The 18,909-nt window shown below is 36.5% G+C and overlaps 1 protein-coding gene across 1 annotated transcript in view; it reads left to right on the top strand.

Moving 5' to 3' along the window:
* Positions 1-17,231, top strand: part of LOC146002526 (RING finger and transmembrane domain-containing protein 2-like) — a 32,929-nt gene extending 15,698 nt beyond the window's left edge. Inside the window, exons 3-6 of the mRNA XM_083140436.1 lie at positions 838-1,015; positions 6,413-6,566; positions 8,485-8,700; positions 16,206-17,231. Of these exons, the coding sequence (XP_082996562.1) occupies positions 838-1,015; positions 6,413-6,566; positions 8,485-8,700; positions 16,206-16,439 (782 nt within the window). The 3' untranslated portion in view covers positions 16,440-17,231. The remainder of the gene's footprint in view (positions 1-837; positions 1,016-6,412; positions 6,567-8,484; positions 8,701-16,205) is intronic.
* The last annotated feature ends 1,678 nt before the right edge of the window (positions 17,232-18,909 follow it).

The raw sequence follows: 18,909 nt of genomic DNA, 5'->3' as shown, positions 1-18,909 counted from the left end.
TACAGTTTAAATTTGGATCCTAATCACTGTGCAATATGCCTAAAAATAGGATCGAAGCCTTTACCCCTTGAGTGAATAGGTTATTGTCTCTGTTAATTCACTTTACTTGTAAATTTATCATTCAGTCTACTGTTGCATTGGGAGGAATTAATTATGATAACGACATACAATAATAAGTTAATAACAACCTGCAGCCCTGTTTTTGCAAAACAATAATCCAATCTCTATTAAATGGAGGTCAACTTTGTTCATCGTTACAGTACTGCATATTGTTTGTGTAAAACAGTACAAGTTTCTTTTATGCCGACGTCCGTGGCAGAGTGGTTAGCACAGCAGGTTAGAATTCCACCTAGACATGGGCATTATTTGTAAGTGTTCCTTCATCAATTTCATCCTATCATTACTCATCCTTATCTTCGGAATTAGCCAAAAGTGGCAGAAAATGAAGTAAAATTAATCCAATTAATGAATCAAGTGTAGGTTAGAACCTAGTAACTTCCACAGTGAACATTGGCAATATCAGTAATTACATGGCACTACTTCTACAGTGGCTATGCCGTTCTTTGTTGACAAATACAATATTTTTTCACAACATAGACGTGGGCAATACATTAATTATATTTCTCAGCCAGTTATGAGCCACGAAAGTTTCACCCTGCTAAGAAATATTATTTTCTCAAGCTGAAATTGTTAATTGTTGTACAGTCACAAATTCTGTCATTCCACCATAGATATTTTTAAAATATTCCTACGGTTATGTGTATGATTGCATGCTAATGATTTTTAAGGAGGGAAAGAAATTATTATTTTTGTGACATAATCGTGGTATTTTTGCAGGTATCTTGATATTCACTGGACTCTTTGTGACATTCAGTCATGCGAACTCCGTAGTGAAGAGGGAAATCTCCAAACACAGCAAAAGAAATTTTGCATCGTTGCTGCTGGTCCTTTGCAATCTACTGGCAGGCATTTTATTCATTTATTATGTCTTCGATAACGACAAACTATACCTCAGGTAAAGCATTCCTTACTGCATTTTTTTTTAACTGAAAGTCTCTAATTCTAATAAAAATTTACTTTTAATTTTAAAATTTCATAAGATTCATGAAAATATTCAAAACCTAGAGAAGTCAGTTGATATTATGGTGGTTATACTTGAAGTGGATATGAATTTTTCATGTGAATGTTTTTGTATAGTGAAAATTATGCATATTGCATAGTTTTCCAGGATATTCAAATTACGCACTGAGAATACTACAAAACTCAGGGCAAATGCATTTAGAGTTCATGTGGGAACCGTAATTGAATTCAGTGCATGTTTATAGATTATTGTCTGTTGTTCATTATGGATTTCCTAAGTGTAGTTTGACTAACTTACAAAGTTTGTATGACTAACTTACAAATGCTCTGTGTGTGAGCTTTTGAGGCGTAGGGATGTGACGACCTCATCGCCCAGTGACTTGTTCACTGCAGTTAGTCAACCAACAGAGTGAAATAGTCAACATTTTGCCCTGTTGGGATTTACAGAGCTGTCCTGTCATGGCTCCATGAGCGTCCCACAATCGGCAGAAGTGGGATATGGTTGGTGGAGTACAATGTGATCCTCCCAGCTAGATCCGAGGGATCTGCTGACCAACGACAGGTGCGGTCCTCCATTCATATTGGGGAAGGCGTAGAGCTGACAACTCTGCATTGTAAAAAAAACAAGTCAAGAAACAGCAATAAGAGGCCATGGATGTTCCCAAGGTAAAATAGTCCCCCATTCAGATCTCCGGGTGGGGACTACTTTGGGAGGTCCCTGGACTAAGGATAAGATCTACATTAGGAATAAGGATATTAAATTAGGCACCTGGAATGTTCTGAACCTTTACCGGCCTGGGGCATTTCAGTGTACAGTTAATGAGATAGTTAAGTATAAATTAGATGTAGTAGCTGTCCAGGAAGTTAGGTGGCCAGGAGAAGGGAATTGTAAAACTAAAAATTATACTTTTTTCTATGGTGGTACTGAAAATCATAATTTTGGAATAGGCTTTTTCATAAATAATATAATTATCTCTGCTCTTAAAACACTAGAATTTATTAATGATAGGATATCATATGCAGTTTTACAGGGTAGGTGGTGTAAAATTATTTTAATAAACATACATGCACCAACGGAAGATAAAGATTATAATACTAAAGATGATTTTTATGCAGAGTTAGAACAGGTCTTTGATAAATTTTCTCAGTATGATATGAAAATTCTGGCTCCATGAGCTCTGACTATAATGCACAGATTGGCAAAGAAGAGACATTTAAGCCTACAATTGGTAAAGAAAGTCTTCGTGAATGAAGTAATGATAATGGTATAAGTTTGATTACTTTTGCAACCTCAAAGAATTTAATTGTGAAAAGTACCACTTTTAAACATAAAGATATCCATAAATATACCTGGTCTTCTCCAGATGGTAAAACTCGTACTCCAGATGGTAAAACTCATACTCCAGATGGTAAAACTCATACTCCAGATGGTAAAACTCATAATCAGATAGATCATATTTTCATTGATAAGAGAAGGAATATTAGTATAATTGATGTTCAAATAGATTTGATGTTTTGCAGGATTTAAATTATGATGAAAATATAAATGAAACAGACGTAAATAAGAATTGGGAGCACATACATAATGCAATAGAATCAGCAGCTAAAGAAAGTATAGGATACCATAAACCAAGAAAAAGTAAGCCATGGTTTGATAATGAATGTCATAATCTAATAGAAATAAGAAGTCAGGCTAGACTTAGGTGGTTAAATAACTCTGATGATACAAATCTAAGCAATTATAATAGAATAAAGCGAGAAGTTAACCGCACGTTTAGAAGTAAAAAAAAAGAGATTACTTGAAAAGCAAAACTAAAGAAATTGAAACAAACAGCAAAAAAAAAAAAATATCAGAAATTTATGTAAAGGTGTAAATGAATTTAGAAAGGGGTGGCAACCTAAAGTAAACTTCATAAAAGATAAAGATGGTGATTTTCTAGCTGACCCAAGCAATATTCTAAATAGATGGAAGAACTACTTTAATGACCTTTTAAATGTTCATGTAGGAGATAAATCAGAAGTAAATGAAGTACACACAGCAGAACCTTTAGTTCCAGAACCTAACTTGACTGAAGTTAAAGATGTTATTAAAAGGCTAAAGAATAACAAAGCACCTGGTGTTGATTTAATACCAGCTGAGTTAATTAAATATGGTGGGAATTTGTTAATATGTCAAATTCATAAATTAATTTGTTTAATATGGAATAAAGAAGAAATCCCTCAACAGTGGAAATTAATTTGTTTAATATGGAATAAAGAAGAAATCCCTCAACAGTGGAAAAAATCAATAATTGTTCCTGTGTTTAAAAAAGGTGATGAAATGAACTGCAATAATTACTGTGGAATTTCTCTACTTTCAACAGCATATAAAATATTATCTAACATTCTTTTAACAAGACTAACCCCATATGCTAATGTAATTATAGGTGATTATCAATGTGGATTTAAACGTAACAGATGAACTACAGATCAAATTTTTCACATCAGACAGAGACTTGAAAAAAAGTGGGAATATAATCAAAATGTCCACAGCTATTCATTGATTTAAAAAAAGCATATGATTCATTCGGTCAAAAGAGATAAATTGTATAATATTTGGTCTAGGAATTAATTCGTGCGGTTGTTATGCACACATTGAAGCTGTAGTTCAAACACAAAATACATAAATACCTTAAGAAAAATATTGTCCATCGCGAACCACCACTTTCGCCCATCTGTCAGGCAAGTTACGGATTCCGTGGCGAAAGAAGTCCTCATCCTTTGAAGCGATCCAGTCAGAGACCCATTTTTCGATATCTTCTGAAGAAGTGAACCGCTGTCCAATCAAATCGTTATTCATGCAATCGAACAAGTAGTAGTCCGAAGGAGCAACGTCTGGTGAATACGGCAGGTGGGGTAAAACTTCCCATCCGACATTTTCTAAATAGGTTTTGACCGGTTTTGCGACATGTGGGCGAGCGTTATCATGTTGAAAAATAAGTTTATCATGTCTGTTCTCCCATTCTGGTCGTTTCCTGGCCAGAGCTTGCTTCAAACGCATTAATTGTCATCGATAACGTTCTCCATTAATAGTTTCACCCGGTTTCAGCAGCTCATAGTACACCACACCTTTCGTATCCCACCATATGCACAGCATAACCTTTGCACAGTTAATATCTCGTTTCGATTGTGATGGACCTGGTTCACCTGGCTTCACCCAGGCCTTTTTTCGTTTCGGGTTCTCGTAATGGATCCACTTCTCATCGCCAGTAACAATGCAATGCAAAAACCCCTTTCTTTTCTGTCTTTGAAGCAGCAATTCGCAAATGGTTTTTCGTCCTTCAACGTCTGTCTTTCAATTCATGTGGAACCCAATGTGACATCTTTTGAATCATTCCCATGGCTTTGAGGCATTTGGAAACTGTTGTTTGATCAACGCCTAATGCTTCTGCAAGTTCTTTCTGCATTTGACACGAATCCTGATCAAGCAATGCTCTCAATTCTTCGTCTTCAAATTTTTTTGGCTGTCCAGGTCGCTCTTGGTCTTCCAGGCCGAAATCACCACTTCTGACACGTTCGCTCAGCAAGCGCATGGTCACCATACACTTCCACCAAAATACGATGACTTTCGGTAGCACTTTTCTGCATGTTAAAGTAATGAAGCAGAACACCCGGCAAAAACACTTTATCTGGCACGAACTGCGCCATGTTCAGTTGACTACAAAATGCTGTTGTTGACACGTCAATCAACTGCCCTATACTACGAACGATGTGCGCTGACAGGAGTTTTCAACGCATGTGTGGATACACGGAACTGTGGGACGATACGCTCGTTACACCATCTCTTGTCCAGGTGCACGAATTAATTCCTAGACCAAATATATTAGTCGAGTTTGGAATACCTAAGAAGCTTGTTAGTATGATAAAAGTATGCACCAGTGAAACAAAAAGTAAAATTCGTGTGGGTATTAATGTGTCTGACAAATTTACAATTCATGATGGGTTAAAACAAGTAAATGCATTATCTCCATTGCTCTTTAATTTTCCCTTAGAATATGCTGTTAGAAAGGTAAAAGAAACTAACGAAGGACTAAAATTAAATGGTATGACTCAGTTGTTAGCATATGCATATGATATAGACTTGTTAGGGAATGATGTAAATACAATTAAGAATAATGCTAAAATATTTTTCAAAACTGCTAAAGAGATAGGTTTGGAAGTTAACAAAGAGAAAACTAAATATATGCTTACAGGCCGAAACCAAGTGTTAGGTAATAATCAAAATCTTGTTATTGATAACAACTCGTTTGAACCAGTTTCCAAATCAAATACTTAGGAGTAATATTAACAAATGAAAATTATATTAAAGAGGAAATAAAAAGTAGGCTTAATTCAGGAAATGCATGTTATTTCTCTCTTCATAAACTTTTGTCTTCTCGTTTAATATCTAAGAAACTAAAAGTTAAAATATACAAAACATTAATTTTGCCTGTAGTATTATATGGGTGTGAAACTTAGTCCCTTACATTGAAAGAGGAACATAAATTGAGAGTATTTGAAAATAAGATCCTTAGAAAATATTTGGACGTAAAAGGGATGAGGAGTCAGGTGAGTGGAGAAGGTTACATAATTTAGAAGTACATAATTTGTATTCATGTCCAGATATTATTAGAATGATTAAATCAAGAAGACTTAGGTGGGCAGGCCATGTGGCACGAATGGGAGAGGAAAGAGGAGTTTACAGGATTCTTGTTGAAAAACCTGATGGTAAGAGACCTGTAGGAAGGCCAAGATGAAGATGGAGGGACAACGTTGAGATAGACCTAAATGAAATCGGTAGGGATGGACAAGAGTATATAGATCTTGCTCAAGATAGGGACTGATGGAAGGCCTGTATTGCTGCAGCCATGAACCTTCGGGTTTAAGAAGGCTAGAGAGTTAGTTAGCACGTTTGACATTTACTTCCCCGTTTTTCCTTGGCCACCTGACTTGACCCAGTGTGATTTTTTCATGTGTGCATATCTCCTATAATGTTGCAAGGTGTTTGCAGCAGAAACTTGATATCAAAAGTAACATGTGCCAAGTCACCAGGATTTAATAGATTTTGTTCCTGGGAGGTATGTCACAAATGAGGAAATAACTGATCTCACCATTCATTGTCCCACGTTCAGGCCCTGGCATGGGTGTTCCTTTATGCATGTTTCAGTTATGTCTGCTTCCAATATCAGTACATTGCTACAAGAATATGACGCCTCAGTATGTAGAGCTAAGGTGAAAAATTTTATAGTTGTAAGACAAATAAAATGTAGTCGATTGATTCATCTGTTGTGATGTTTTTATATTTTTTTTACAGTTTAGTGTTCATTCCTCCATATACACAACCATTAACTGTTTGGAACCTTCTGTGGATCGTTGGAATAACAGATTTTATACTAAAGCTTATCACCATTATGCTTAAGGTTTTTGTAACAACATTACCCGGAAGAGTTATGTCTTTTCAAAAAAGAGTGAGTTTTTTCATTTTTCTCTTTTTCGTGTGTATTACTTTTTATTAAGTATAGAATTAGAATTTTTAAAGGATAATTTTTTGAAATGAATAAGTTATTTTTCAACAGGTAGTCTTGTTATTTTTTTATTTTTTTTTCCTCTTAGATGTTATCAACTGTTTCAAACATTACAGCATACAATGTGTTTATTTGATGGGAACAGTAACAGGTTAAATTCCATGTGTCATTCTTTATTAATAATGAAGAAACAGTTCATCAAAAATGTACGTCTTGCATTTTCTATTTGTATGCTTTGGGTAAATGTAAGGGAAATGTCACACTGAAGCAACAAGTTGCACGGATCACTTGAGGTTTTCATGCATCTTGTCATGCAGCTATGGTGTGAAATGTTGCTGTTGATTGGCATGTTCCCAAACAACATGTGGCACATGTTGCTTCTTTTTGAAAGCTTCCTTACTCTTGTTATTATATTCTCAGTTATTCAACTCGTGAAGATCTGCCTGTTCATTCATTAAAAATATGATGAATTATTTTGAAGAGAGAGAATGCAAAAACAGAAGCATGTCTGTAACATAGTTTTACATTTTTTCCATGTTTCGTTTAGTAATTTTTGTAACAATATAATTTTTTTACCTTAAATATATTTTTTTTCAAAATGATTTGTTTACATTGAATAATTTTTGTAACATGATTTTTTTTTACATTGGATTACAATTTATGCCTTAATTGCTTCTTGTGAAGGTTCGAAGCTTCATGTTTCTTTGTGCCTTTTGGATAATTTAAACAATACTTCAACAATGGATGTTGATTTTTTTTCTAATTTACAGTTTTTACAGACAAGTATTTTTTTATGTAACATTTCAGAACACCACATGGTCCTTTCATCATTGTTACAGTTATAATAATATAAAAGTGTTTACTTGCTTGTAAAAAACTGTATTTTTAAAAAATCTACAATGAAAACAATATGTACATGCAAAAAGCATGAATGCTTTTGTTAATTAATTTTTTATTAATCTGCAAAAATGTCATAGTCCTTCCCTAAGAGTGCAGATATATATCTGTGGATACAAAATTTGACTGTAACCTTATTACTGCCTTAGGGGCAAGAACTTGAATGATCAATTCACAAGTATACCACTGAAGGTTCTGGGTTCAATTTCTGTGTGCATGGATTTTTTGTGACTGCCTGTTCATCAGTTTCATCTGATCTTCATTTGGCATGGTTAGCCCAACGAGAAATATTCAGTTAACACTATTTATTCCTCCTCAAGCGGTGTTATAGTATTGTGATATTAGCAAGAAGAAGCTCAAAGCTGTTAATCTTTGTTTTAGTTATTTGTACACTGCATTTCAAAATTATGTGAATGATCTCAACCAGTTATATTTTGTTCATAAATTGTCAAAATAAGATACAACTTCACATACATGTAATATAACTGTCCAAGTTCAAGTTCCAATCGTTATCGCGAGGTTAACTCACAAATGCTCAATGTGGTCACCCTTTGTTACCCTGCACTCTGTACATGTCAATTCGGTAATGTAATTCCATCCAGGCACGTTTCAGCATGTTTTCGACAATGGTTTGCACCGTAGCGCTAATGCAATATGGTTCTTTGCTGGTGGATCTTGATGAAATCATGTACGAAACTGATGTTGCACACTCATGACCGACCCACTCGCAAAATGCTTTCTCCTCACCACTGGCAGCCATTTTATAACTGGTCAGCCTGGCACCTGGAATATAAAACTACTGGGACCATTCCAAGAGAAACTCAAGGATGTGTTTGAATGTATTTCACTGGATATTCGATTGGTGATTGTGTTTTATTGTTCAGGAAACATGCTTTTATCGTTCAAATAATTTTGAAACACCCTGTATATGGAGATTAAATAGCTCGTGTCAATTGCTTTTCAGGGAAAGTGGTATTTGTTCATAGAGACATCCTCCCAGCTGTATAGGAGTCTAGCGCCCATCCAGCCTTGGCTGTACTATCTCCTTGAAGCATATCAGGGACCTGGGAAGATTATGGGCGTCTTCCTCTCTGCTTCCTATATGGTTGCCAAAGGCTCGGATCTGATGAGAAGAGTGTCTGCATGGAAGACTGCCTTCTTCAAGCTTCTTCAGAATGTGGTAAGAAATGTTCCAGTGCCTATGTTCAATGTAAATCACAGAGCGAAGAAGTTGGTGAAAAGTTATATATTTTACCCTGGGGTCCTCAAGATGATGCTAAGCATTAATTATAACCTGATAGGGGAACCTGGGACAGAACGGAACACTTAATATTGAAAAGGCTGTAAATAGAAGTCCATATTACACAAAAGGGTACAAATTTGGGTACATTTGAACATTTGACAGACATAAAAATAGAACTTACGTTGAAGGAATCACACAAAGGAAAAACTGAAAAAAATGAACAAATGTAAATCAACTCATTCTGCCCTGCCACTGAACATTTATCTAGATATAATGTATGATAATTCTGTAACCTTCTCACACCCAAAATAAGATTTTATGATGCACAAATTACACAAACTAAGATTGTTTCGTCATCATCATCAATTCTAGTGCATGAATTGTGGGCCCACTTATGACAGCTTGTGCAGGATGCCCATCCTTCATTGGAGTTTTGAGTAAAAGTCATCGCAGTACAAGCATTCTGTCTCACTTTTTCCTCATCATTTGATGACTGGTCTGAATTTAGTTGTGGAACCCATAGTACTATTTTTCGTAGGAATGGGTCTTCTCTTTGTCTTAATAGTTTGTGTCCTCCTTTTGCTTGCGAATTGGTAGGGGCATGCATATTTCGTTTTTAACGAAAAAACAAAATGTGAAAAAACACATTGTAGTGTTAATTTTTCATGTTTTTGAAAGGTGTGAGATGCATTTTGTGACCATGTTTTGTCACGAAATAATGCGAAATGAACTGCAAAAAGCGAAATTAACTCTTAAACACGAAATTTAGGGTTTATTCACTGACGCGACACCTTCTGAGGTCTGAATTATCCTGAGAGTTATGCAATTCTCGGAAAATTGATTAATTCTGCTGTTAATATTGGAGAAGCAAAAATGGACTCCTTTACACAGAAATAAACTTTATACTCTGATAACTACAAAAATGTGGTATTAGAAGTGAAATGTTAATTCAGTGGAATAAGTGTAGCATTTAAATCAAATTTAGGATTATATTCACAATTTTAAAACCAAAATGTCTTTTTATATACCACTTTTCATCCAATTTTTCACCGCTATAACACCGATATTTTATTTTATTTACCGCTTTTGAACCTGAAATTGACTCAGTTTTTGTACCGAAATTTTGCTTTTTTATTTACCAAAAATATGTGCCTCTACGAATGGGCAACTGAAATCTCCAGATTATTCTTATATGGAATTACTCATTACTTGTACTCTTTCCCTTGTTGTCTTCAGATTTTCCTGTGCCACTACTTTAGGAATTGCAAGAACATTTCCTGGATGCACAAGAAAATGAAATTTAAGTCGATGGAGCAGCTGTTGCTTCCTAAGCATTTGCTTTTTTCTGCTATTTTTTTGGTATGTTGTTGTTGAAGGAGCTGCAATTTGTTCTGGTGTATTGGGCCTAACCAGGATGTCAGAGGGGCTTGAAGGCAAGAAATCAATAACATACCAACATGGGGCAGAATGGAACCCTAATGCATTCCACCCCGGTCCATTCTGACCCATCTTACACTGTTAAGCTACATGGGGTTATGGCAGGAAATGTCGGGGAATTATGCAACAGTAAATCTACATCTTTGACGCACATCAGGGAAGACATGTCTAACATGAAGTAATTTGTCTTACCTTCAGAGTCTAGATGTGCAAAAGGTTACAAAACAAAACAAAAATCCCACCAGACAGGACACTGGTCGCTCAACATGTCATGGACTACCTACGAACACCTCACTATGGATAGTTGATAAGTTCCAGAAACTCTTGCTAGCTTCCACCAACTTATGGAGAAATTAAGAGGGGTATTTCGTTTCGCCCCAGGGTTCCATTCCACCACAGGTTCCCTTAACCCTTAGTATGCCGTGCGGTCTGACGAAAGTAAGCCCAGTGTCGCCGAGGCTTTGAGCGGGAAATTTGAATTTGTATACATGATGGAGAAAAATTGTAATAACTCTGGCACTATGGGACCAATCTACTTCGGATAACTTTTGTTTTGTAGGTAATACATCGGTGCATGCAACCATGTAAAATTTGGATGCCCCAACCGTGGGGGGGTTACGGGCGGAGGCTGCATCCCCCGAATTTCAATGAAAAAAACATAAAGTTTAGTGTTTGCCCCCTCTTCTCCAGCTACTTTGGGGAAAAAACGGAACTTTTTTTTTTTTTCAAAGAATGTACCTTTCGCTACAGAATGAAACTTGATTCATGTTCGTGGGTGCAATACAATTTGAATAACAGCGAATTGGACCCTGAACATGAGAGGTGCGCGGGCCCCAGGTTGACGAACTTGATGACGTTGATGATGATGCTGTTGGGAGAGGAGAGTCATTTTCATCCGAAGAAGAATCAGATATCCCCCCACATCAACATCATCATCATCATCAAAGTCTTGATCAACATCTGATCCCATGCTCTCACATTCATTGTCCGTATCATATAAAAGCTCATCGATCTCCCTAACGCATAATCGTTTCCTTCCGGACATATTTGCACAAAGAGCCGAGTCAACAGAGAACAAATGGATTCACAGTAGCTACACAAGATGCAAGTGCGAACGAAAAAAATCAGAAGCACATATCACAAAAAAATTACCCAACACAAGTTCAACACATCTCAGGGGGCACAAACACTAAGCACAGAACACGGTCTTTCACAGCCACTGCTCTGAATGTCTATGGCGAGGCCTTTCCGAAACAGATGAGGGGAGGGAGCCTTTGCAATCCTTTGTTTTGTCTATACTTCTGGATAGACTCATGATTCTGGCTTCTGGCCTCGGGCTGTCGTCAGGCTTCATTGCATTTCTTAGAGGCGACAGAAAGCTGACACTGCTAAACCTCTTCCAATCCAGCCTCTCCTTGACCCCCCCCCCCTTTGCTACTACTTTCGGCTGGATCACCAGGTCTAAACACAAAGAAGAATGTGTGCCTTATCAGTACTAAATCACAGCGTTGGAAGCTTGGAGGAAAACAACATCGTAAATACCAAGCATTCATTGTGTCTGTCAAGTGTGAGCCCAAACACGTGACATATTCCGAGAAAGGAGGGGGGGGGGGGATTTGGAATTTTCGTAAACACATGTTCCCGAACTGAACTGTCAGTGTTTCAACCTCAATATACAAATATAAGTGTGGCAAACCCTCGATAATTGTATCTAAAGCTGTTTGTTCCATATATGCTACCACGGCTGACAGGGACATACTTTTTTTGTTCCACGTATGGAACGGCGGGTAACTAAATGTTAATACTGTTTGTATTTTGCATTCTTGGCCACGTTTGGCTTATTGGAAATTCTTCAGTTCTTTCATTCATTTTTATTGCTTCTTGAGGTTTCATAATTACATTTTACTCCATGACGATGGTATTGTGCATTTTGGTTTTATTTCCTTATCTCAAAATTCCACAATGGGAGTCCATGTTGGCTCAAGTGCACTTTCTACAGACTACAAATAATTATTCATATGCCAAGGTTTCTTTTTTCAAGGGCAAAACCTGGTTATCATTAATTATGGAGGTTAAGAAACCTTTCATCCTCTTCAAGGAATATTTACAACTTTATATCAGTACTTATTTGGTATTTGTAAATATTTCATATCCATCCATAAATATGTTTAGTCAAATGTGCATTTTTTTGTCGTATTTAGCAGTAATTGAAAGGTGACTGATTTCCCCAAAAAATATTCATACATTCATTTGTCTGGTGTTGCTTTTACTTTATTAAAGTAACTTTATTAAAGTACAGGTGTAACCAGTCGTAGGGCTGTAAATCAAATCATATTATAATCAAGAAAGAGAATTTGAAAAATATGACCAATATTGCAAATGTTGCCATTGCTTACATATTTTGACTCAAAAAAATACTGTAACTTGTAAAGATAAAAAGAATTACAGAATAGTAAGGACATTAATTCAATACCTGGAAAAGTCATGATATTTGTTTCGATCAAATGAATGGGAACCATAATGGTGAGTGATTTCCAGTGCAGTGGTACAGGGTGGGCCAAAATTAATGAACGAATTTCAATTACATTACATGCATTGAATTCTTAAGATTTGGTTGACTAGGTATAGAATGTAAATAGAACTTCCATTTGCTTCCTCACAAAGTCTAACTCTTTTAATTGCAATGTTCATAAGATTAATTAATGTTTAAGATTAGTTGTGCACAGACATTCTCCTATGTTGCTCAAATCTTAATGGTTTGGTCACGTACATTAGTTTCCGAATCATAGTCACCGAGGGTCCAATTCTTACATTAAAGTGGTGGTGCATCAAAATAACGGACCTGCAATTTTGAAAATAAAATTCCACTATTTTCACTCGTTACTCGTTATTCGTTCATGAAATTCACCATAACAAATTTCCCTGACTGTTATAATACAGTGTATTTAACAAAAATTGATATCATTACAGATATAAATATCTCGGTAACTACATAGTCAAGATAAAGGAAACTACACAGGTGTAATCCTCAACTCAAGATTTATGCATAAAAATTTGAATAAGAAATTCAAAGGTACATGGCTGGCTGTCTCAAATGATTGTTCACGAGTGTTCAATATGAGCACCCCCCTGTGACATGGCACACATCAAGTCTAGTCTGGCTCCTGCCAAGCACACTGCAGCATGCATACAGTAACAGTCTTCAGGGCGGCAGTGATTCTCTGTTTGAGTTCCTCTAGGCTTGTAGGAAGAGGGGGCATAGACGAGGCCTCTCACATAACCCCAGAGAAAAGGGGTCAGGTCTGGTGAAAAACAGAGAATAGCTTGTGCATTCGCTTGTCATCTGTCTTTTAGGCCTGAACGAGCTGCAGCCTATAAGGCCCTGTAGTATAGGGTGTCATTCGCAAGCATTTCCTTATGACACACCAAACTGTCGTCGGGAGGAATCTGGTTTTCTCTACTTGCTCTTCTTATGGATCTCCTGGGGCTTCGCACAAATGTGTCCCGAACTCACTTGACTATCTTGTGTGATTCTGGTGCCCGCATTTCCAGTTCCTTTTTCCCTGCACAGACAGCAAATCCTCTTTGAACTTTTTGGCATATTCTCTCACAAATGCATGCTGCACAGTAGGGTGGAGTGAAAACGGGCCTTTTTTTTTTTTTTTTTTCAATTAACTAGATATACAAAAGGTGCCAATAGAACACTGTAAAAATTTCAAGACTTTTGAACAATATTTTGATCGCCCTTCGCAACCTTTTATTTTACAATACTAAGCGACATTACAACGATATAACGATATAGTCAGTCAATAGTGACTATTAGTCAGTTTAGTCACCTTAAAACTCAGTTAATGCAATCAAATGCCACAAATAGTTACAAAGTAAAGTGAGAGTAGTCACGTTTCGACTCAAACGTCGGCATTAGCTGTCGAGAAGCAATGCGTGCACGGATGAAGCCATCTCACGATTTCTGTCCACAAACAGCTTTCACCGTCTCGGTCACCAGCTTCACACCAGCTTCATGTGTCTTTCCACAGCCTGTGTGTGGTTGGGGAATTTTGAGAAGATGACAGTTGGAGTCACCTTCATCGTGATGAGATCCCGGAGCTCTGTGTCTGTCATTGCCTTTATTACGGGAGGGTCCAAGATGGGGCAGACTGCCCAGTCGATCATGTCGAAGTATTCCACGGCATCGAAGTTGAGTTTTGCGGGAACCTTAAACCTCCGTATTTGTCCAGTGGAGTCTGCTGCAGCTCTGGCCTTCATCACTCGTCGCAGGCCCAGCTCACGTATGTGTGGTTGATGGTCCGTCATCATGGCCAGGAGCAGATTCTCTGGGTGAGCGAAGTATGCATTGCAACGAATGACGGGTTCAACGATCTTCTTGAGCTTAGGGCTGAGGTATCGTGACTTGACGAGCATCTGGTGAAGGTGCCTAGCTCCATCTTTGCATGACCAGTGGGCTTTTACGGGGAACCACGTTTGAGCATATACGCGAACGATGAACGTTACCAGCATTTTCAGATTCTCTGACGGTTCCACGTCGCTTACATATAATCGGAGGATTCGATTCACTGTCGTTATCCATCGTGAGTAATTCAGGCAACCAGGGTTTCATATTGATAGATTGACGCTACATTCACCTTTGCTGATGCTATTGCACGTTTCCAGTAGATAGCGCTGATCTGTGCTCAACTCCTTCGGGTCAACATTGGACAGCTGCACTGGTGCAAATGAGGAGACAGGCTGTTTGCTACATGTCACTAGCCGCTTTCCGATATCTCCAGAGAATCCGTGCGTTCCTTTGCCGGAACTTTGAATTCTTCGCGCATTTGCAGTTGGAAACAATGTCGTAGCACTTGCATTTTCTGAGATCAAACAGACTGTTACCTCTGTCGTGAAAGTCCGATAGTCTCCGTTGGTAGTTGGGTTGATCCTTTATCCCTTTGTAGACCTTTAGGATTGTGTTGTATTTGTCGTGGAACGATCTGAGTTTTTCAATCGCTTGTGCGTGAGTTACTGTTGGAAGTGAGGCCCTTTCCCAGATCTCTTCGACTTCATAGCACAGTTTGTGAGATATGTCCAAAAATGATGGGTTGAATCTATTTCTTCATGAGATCGGTGTAGGTCGGCAGAGTATTGGTCGGTAGGTTTCGTGGAGCTCCAAATATCACGCACGATACTTTGTCTCTCGTAACTGCCATCTCTCTGAAAATGGAAGGAATAGAATATTTATTATTTATTAAATAATATATAATAATAATATTTAATAAGCTAAAGCTTATCCCCAGGATGTTCTGGGGATATCCTGAGGATAACATGATGTCCCAAGGGAAAATGTGTGGACAAAACCTTTTTAATAAGTAGCTCGCTTAGATTCGCTACTTAATAAGCCATGCTGAAATCAGACTGAATCAGTCTACAAAGTCATAAAAAGGGTTAAAATGCCAATTATTTCAATAAGGTGAAGGGCGATCAAGGAGTTGACAGAAAATAATATGATTTTGCAGGATTCTTACTATGGACAAATGGCACATTTTCCATAGTCTAGCTTATAAAAATAAAAATAATTTTGTTTTCACTCCCCCCTACTGCACAGTCTTGTTCGACTGTATTCGAGCATACTCTAACACAAGAAAGACTTTATTTTCCAGTGAACGGCATGTCTATACCTCTAAAGACAAAAACATACCACAATACACATAGACTTTTGAGATGTTTCTACATGTACTGTAAAATTTTCAGATCATTTACATGAGAATTAGTAACATTATTAGATTACGAAATTATATGAAATTTATTGAAACACCTGCAATGAAAACTAACAAGTAAACGTTATTTACATGTTAAATTTTACACTAAATTTTGGTCCACCCTTTATATTAAAATCCTGGAGACCATATAAATTATAGAAATTGAAGTCAATAGTGTAATAAATATCCTGTGTTTGTCAGATGCTGTTACAGTGTATTTGAAGAAAATTTGTTTGATTTATTTCTTTGCAGAATTACGGCAGTGATCCTAGTAAGGATCAGCTTGATTTGGCTGGCATCCAGTGTCCAATTTGTCACGACGAGTACCAAGCACCTATCATGCTAGAGTGCAAGCATATATTCTGTGAAGATTGCGTTGCCACCTGGTTCGATCGGGAACAGACCTGTCCTTTGTGCAGAGCGAAAGTCGTCGATGATCCATCCTGGCGTGATGGATCTACAGCATACTTCTTGCAGTTATTTTAAGAAAATGAGGTTTCTGGACATTAACAAATTTATATTTTCCCTCATGTTAATCATGTTAATGTGAAAGTGTTCCGTCTTACAATGCAGAGGTATGTTAATGTTTACGATCGAAATGGATGTGTGTGTTTAATTTTTATCCGTTGCAAAATAAATTAATTGAAAAGAAGGATGTAAATGATTGCCTTGAGGTAAGAAATTCTTAGCTTACTGGGATTATAATGTTTTAAAACAATTTTGTATCTGTTACTTAATAAGAATAAGAATAATTCAAATATAATCTGAATTTATTATATTTGTTAAGAGTTATATAGTTACCAGGTTTATTATCCTACATGGAGTTAATTGATTAGTTTTGTTGACCATTGTATTACTAGTATGTTAATTTAATTTTGTTTTTAAATTATATAAGCTGCTTGCACTTAGCTTGCGATCACAGTCTTTATAATTTAAATAACACATTTATTGTATTTTCATGAACATGGATCAGGTGCCATGGAGTGCAAGGAAGTGACTGACACTCAAACTATTAAAAACTTTTTAAAAATTACTTTTCACCTTCCGACTTTCACATTTTTAAAGGCTTGTGAACTTTTTAATCTCAATTTCCAATGCACAAGAAAGTATTTAATATATTTTGTCAAAATATTGTGAAAATAAAGAAACCAGTTTATATGTATATTCCAAATGTAGAATGTTTTCCCCATTGAAGGAAGAAAGTTACCAGTACTACATAAGCCCTGAGTAAAACTGTTAAGGAATGTATACACGTAGATTAAATATTTATTTTTTGTTTGTTCTTTTCTTATTTGAATTGGAAAAATTGGTAGTACTGTTATTGAACATTTATTTCTCTTGTAGTCTACTGTTTTTACAAGCATAAAACACAATTTGTTGTGACGTTTCAGGAGAACACACACTTCCTTCATCAGACATTTATTTTTAGTTTGATTAAAGATACAGTTATAACAATGGTTAACAATTTTCAACAAAAAGGAATCCCTTATACAATGGATCTTGTCAATGTTACATTGTAGTAACATAGCAACTTAACTGTGAAACAAGCAGTCTGTTTTATTATTAATTTATACAAAAATTTTATCATGTTTTTTTTAAAAAATATCAATCGCAAATATCATCAGGCAATTCAAAATCATCATTGCATTTACAGAGATTCTTTATGTTTTGCATTACATTAAATTTTAAAGATTGAAATGGTTTATCAATGGGAAACCCAGTATCCGGAATCATTTCCACATTTTTCCTTCATTGCATAGAATCTCCAAATGTTAATCGGATAGGTGAAGATTTCATACTCTGTCAAATATGTACAAGATCATGTGCTAATTATTGCTAAAATAAGAACATCATCATGTAAATATTTATATTGTTGAATGATTCATATCCTTGCATAAAATTAACTTGTGAACCCATGAATAACAATGTAATTTCTTTTCTTGATCTGAAAATCGAGACAACTGACACAACAATTCAAACATCATTCCATAGGAAAAAAGCAGGGGGAAATTACATCCATGCCAATTCAGAGCATCCCCGTATAACAATGGACAATGCATTTTTATTGGGGCTGAGCTCATACTGATGTATCGGTATCTTGAAGTGTCGGTTCATTTTATTGCACCGATACTAGCGGGTAACATTGTTTTTGAGTCGCGGCCAAAACCAACTGTCTTTTCCATTTCAAAGTTTTGTTCACCTTTTCCAACTTACCTTTGATATTGAAAAAAAATTAAAAATAGTTGTGCATTTGTTAAATGAACCTGTACTCAAGTTTCCGGGAACAGCAAGTGTGTGACACAAAGATCTGTATGCATATAAGATTCGCTGTCAAGTATGTTGCAAATCAAGCGTAACGTGAAATTATCTCCATAGGAGTTCGCTGCTTCTGTTTAGTTCTCTTCAAAGTCTACCAGGCTTTTTTGTACAAATGCGGTTTCGTGTAACAATAACCCCAATGAGGTCCCAAAAGCCAACGATGCATCTGTTGGTAATCCTTCCACTTTCTTTGGAGTTTGCGGACATCCCTCGCTTTAGTGACCTCCCGCAGTCAAAAAGGTCATCATCGCCCATGATTATGTGGGACGAACGTCAAGGAAATTGGCAGTAAGATTGCACAAACATGATTTGGACCCAAGAACAGGTTTGTCAGCTATCATCGAGCAGAAACTATCTAAAAGAACGGAGTTTTAAAAAGAGTGACAGGAAACATAGATTTGATTGTCCGGGAAGCTTCATTCATTGGAAAGAACACTGGAATAAATTAAGTAATGAAAATGGTAACATAGACCCACTACGGAGTTTTCTATTTCACAAGTAGAGTAGGCCACCGTTTTTAAAATTTCATGTAACAGAAAACATCAAGAATCTCTGTAAAAGCAATGATGATTGGGATTAATAATTTTTACAAAATGTGATAAAAACCAATTCTTTTTGTTGAAATTTTTTAACCATC

The sequence above is a fragment of the Lepisma saccharinum genome, chromosome 18 (assembly GCF_977018435.1).
Source record: "Lepisma saccharinum chromosome 18, izLepSacc3.1, whole genome shotgun sequence".
Classification (NCBI taxonomy): Eukaryota; Metazoa; Arthropoda; class Insecta; order Zygentoma; family Lepismatidae; genus Lepisma; species Lepisma saccharinum.
This window is presented reverse-complemented; position numbering and strand designations above follow the sequence as displayed.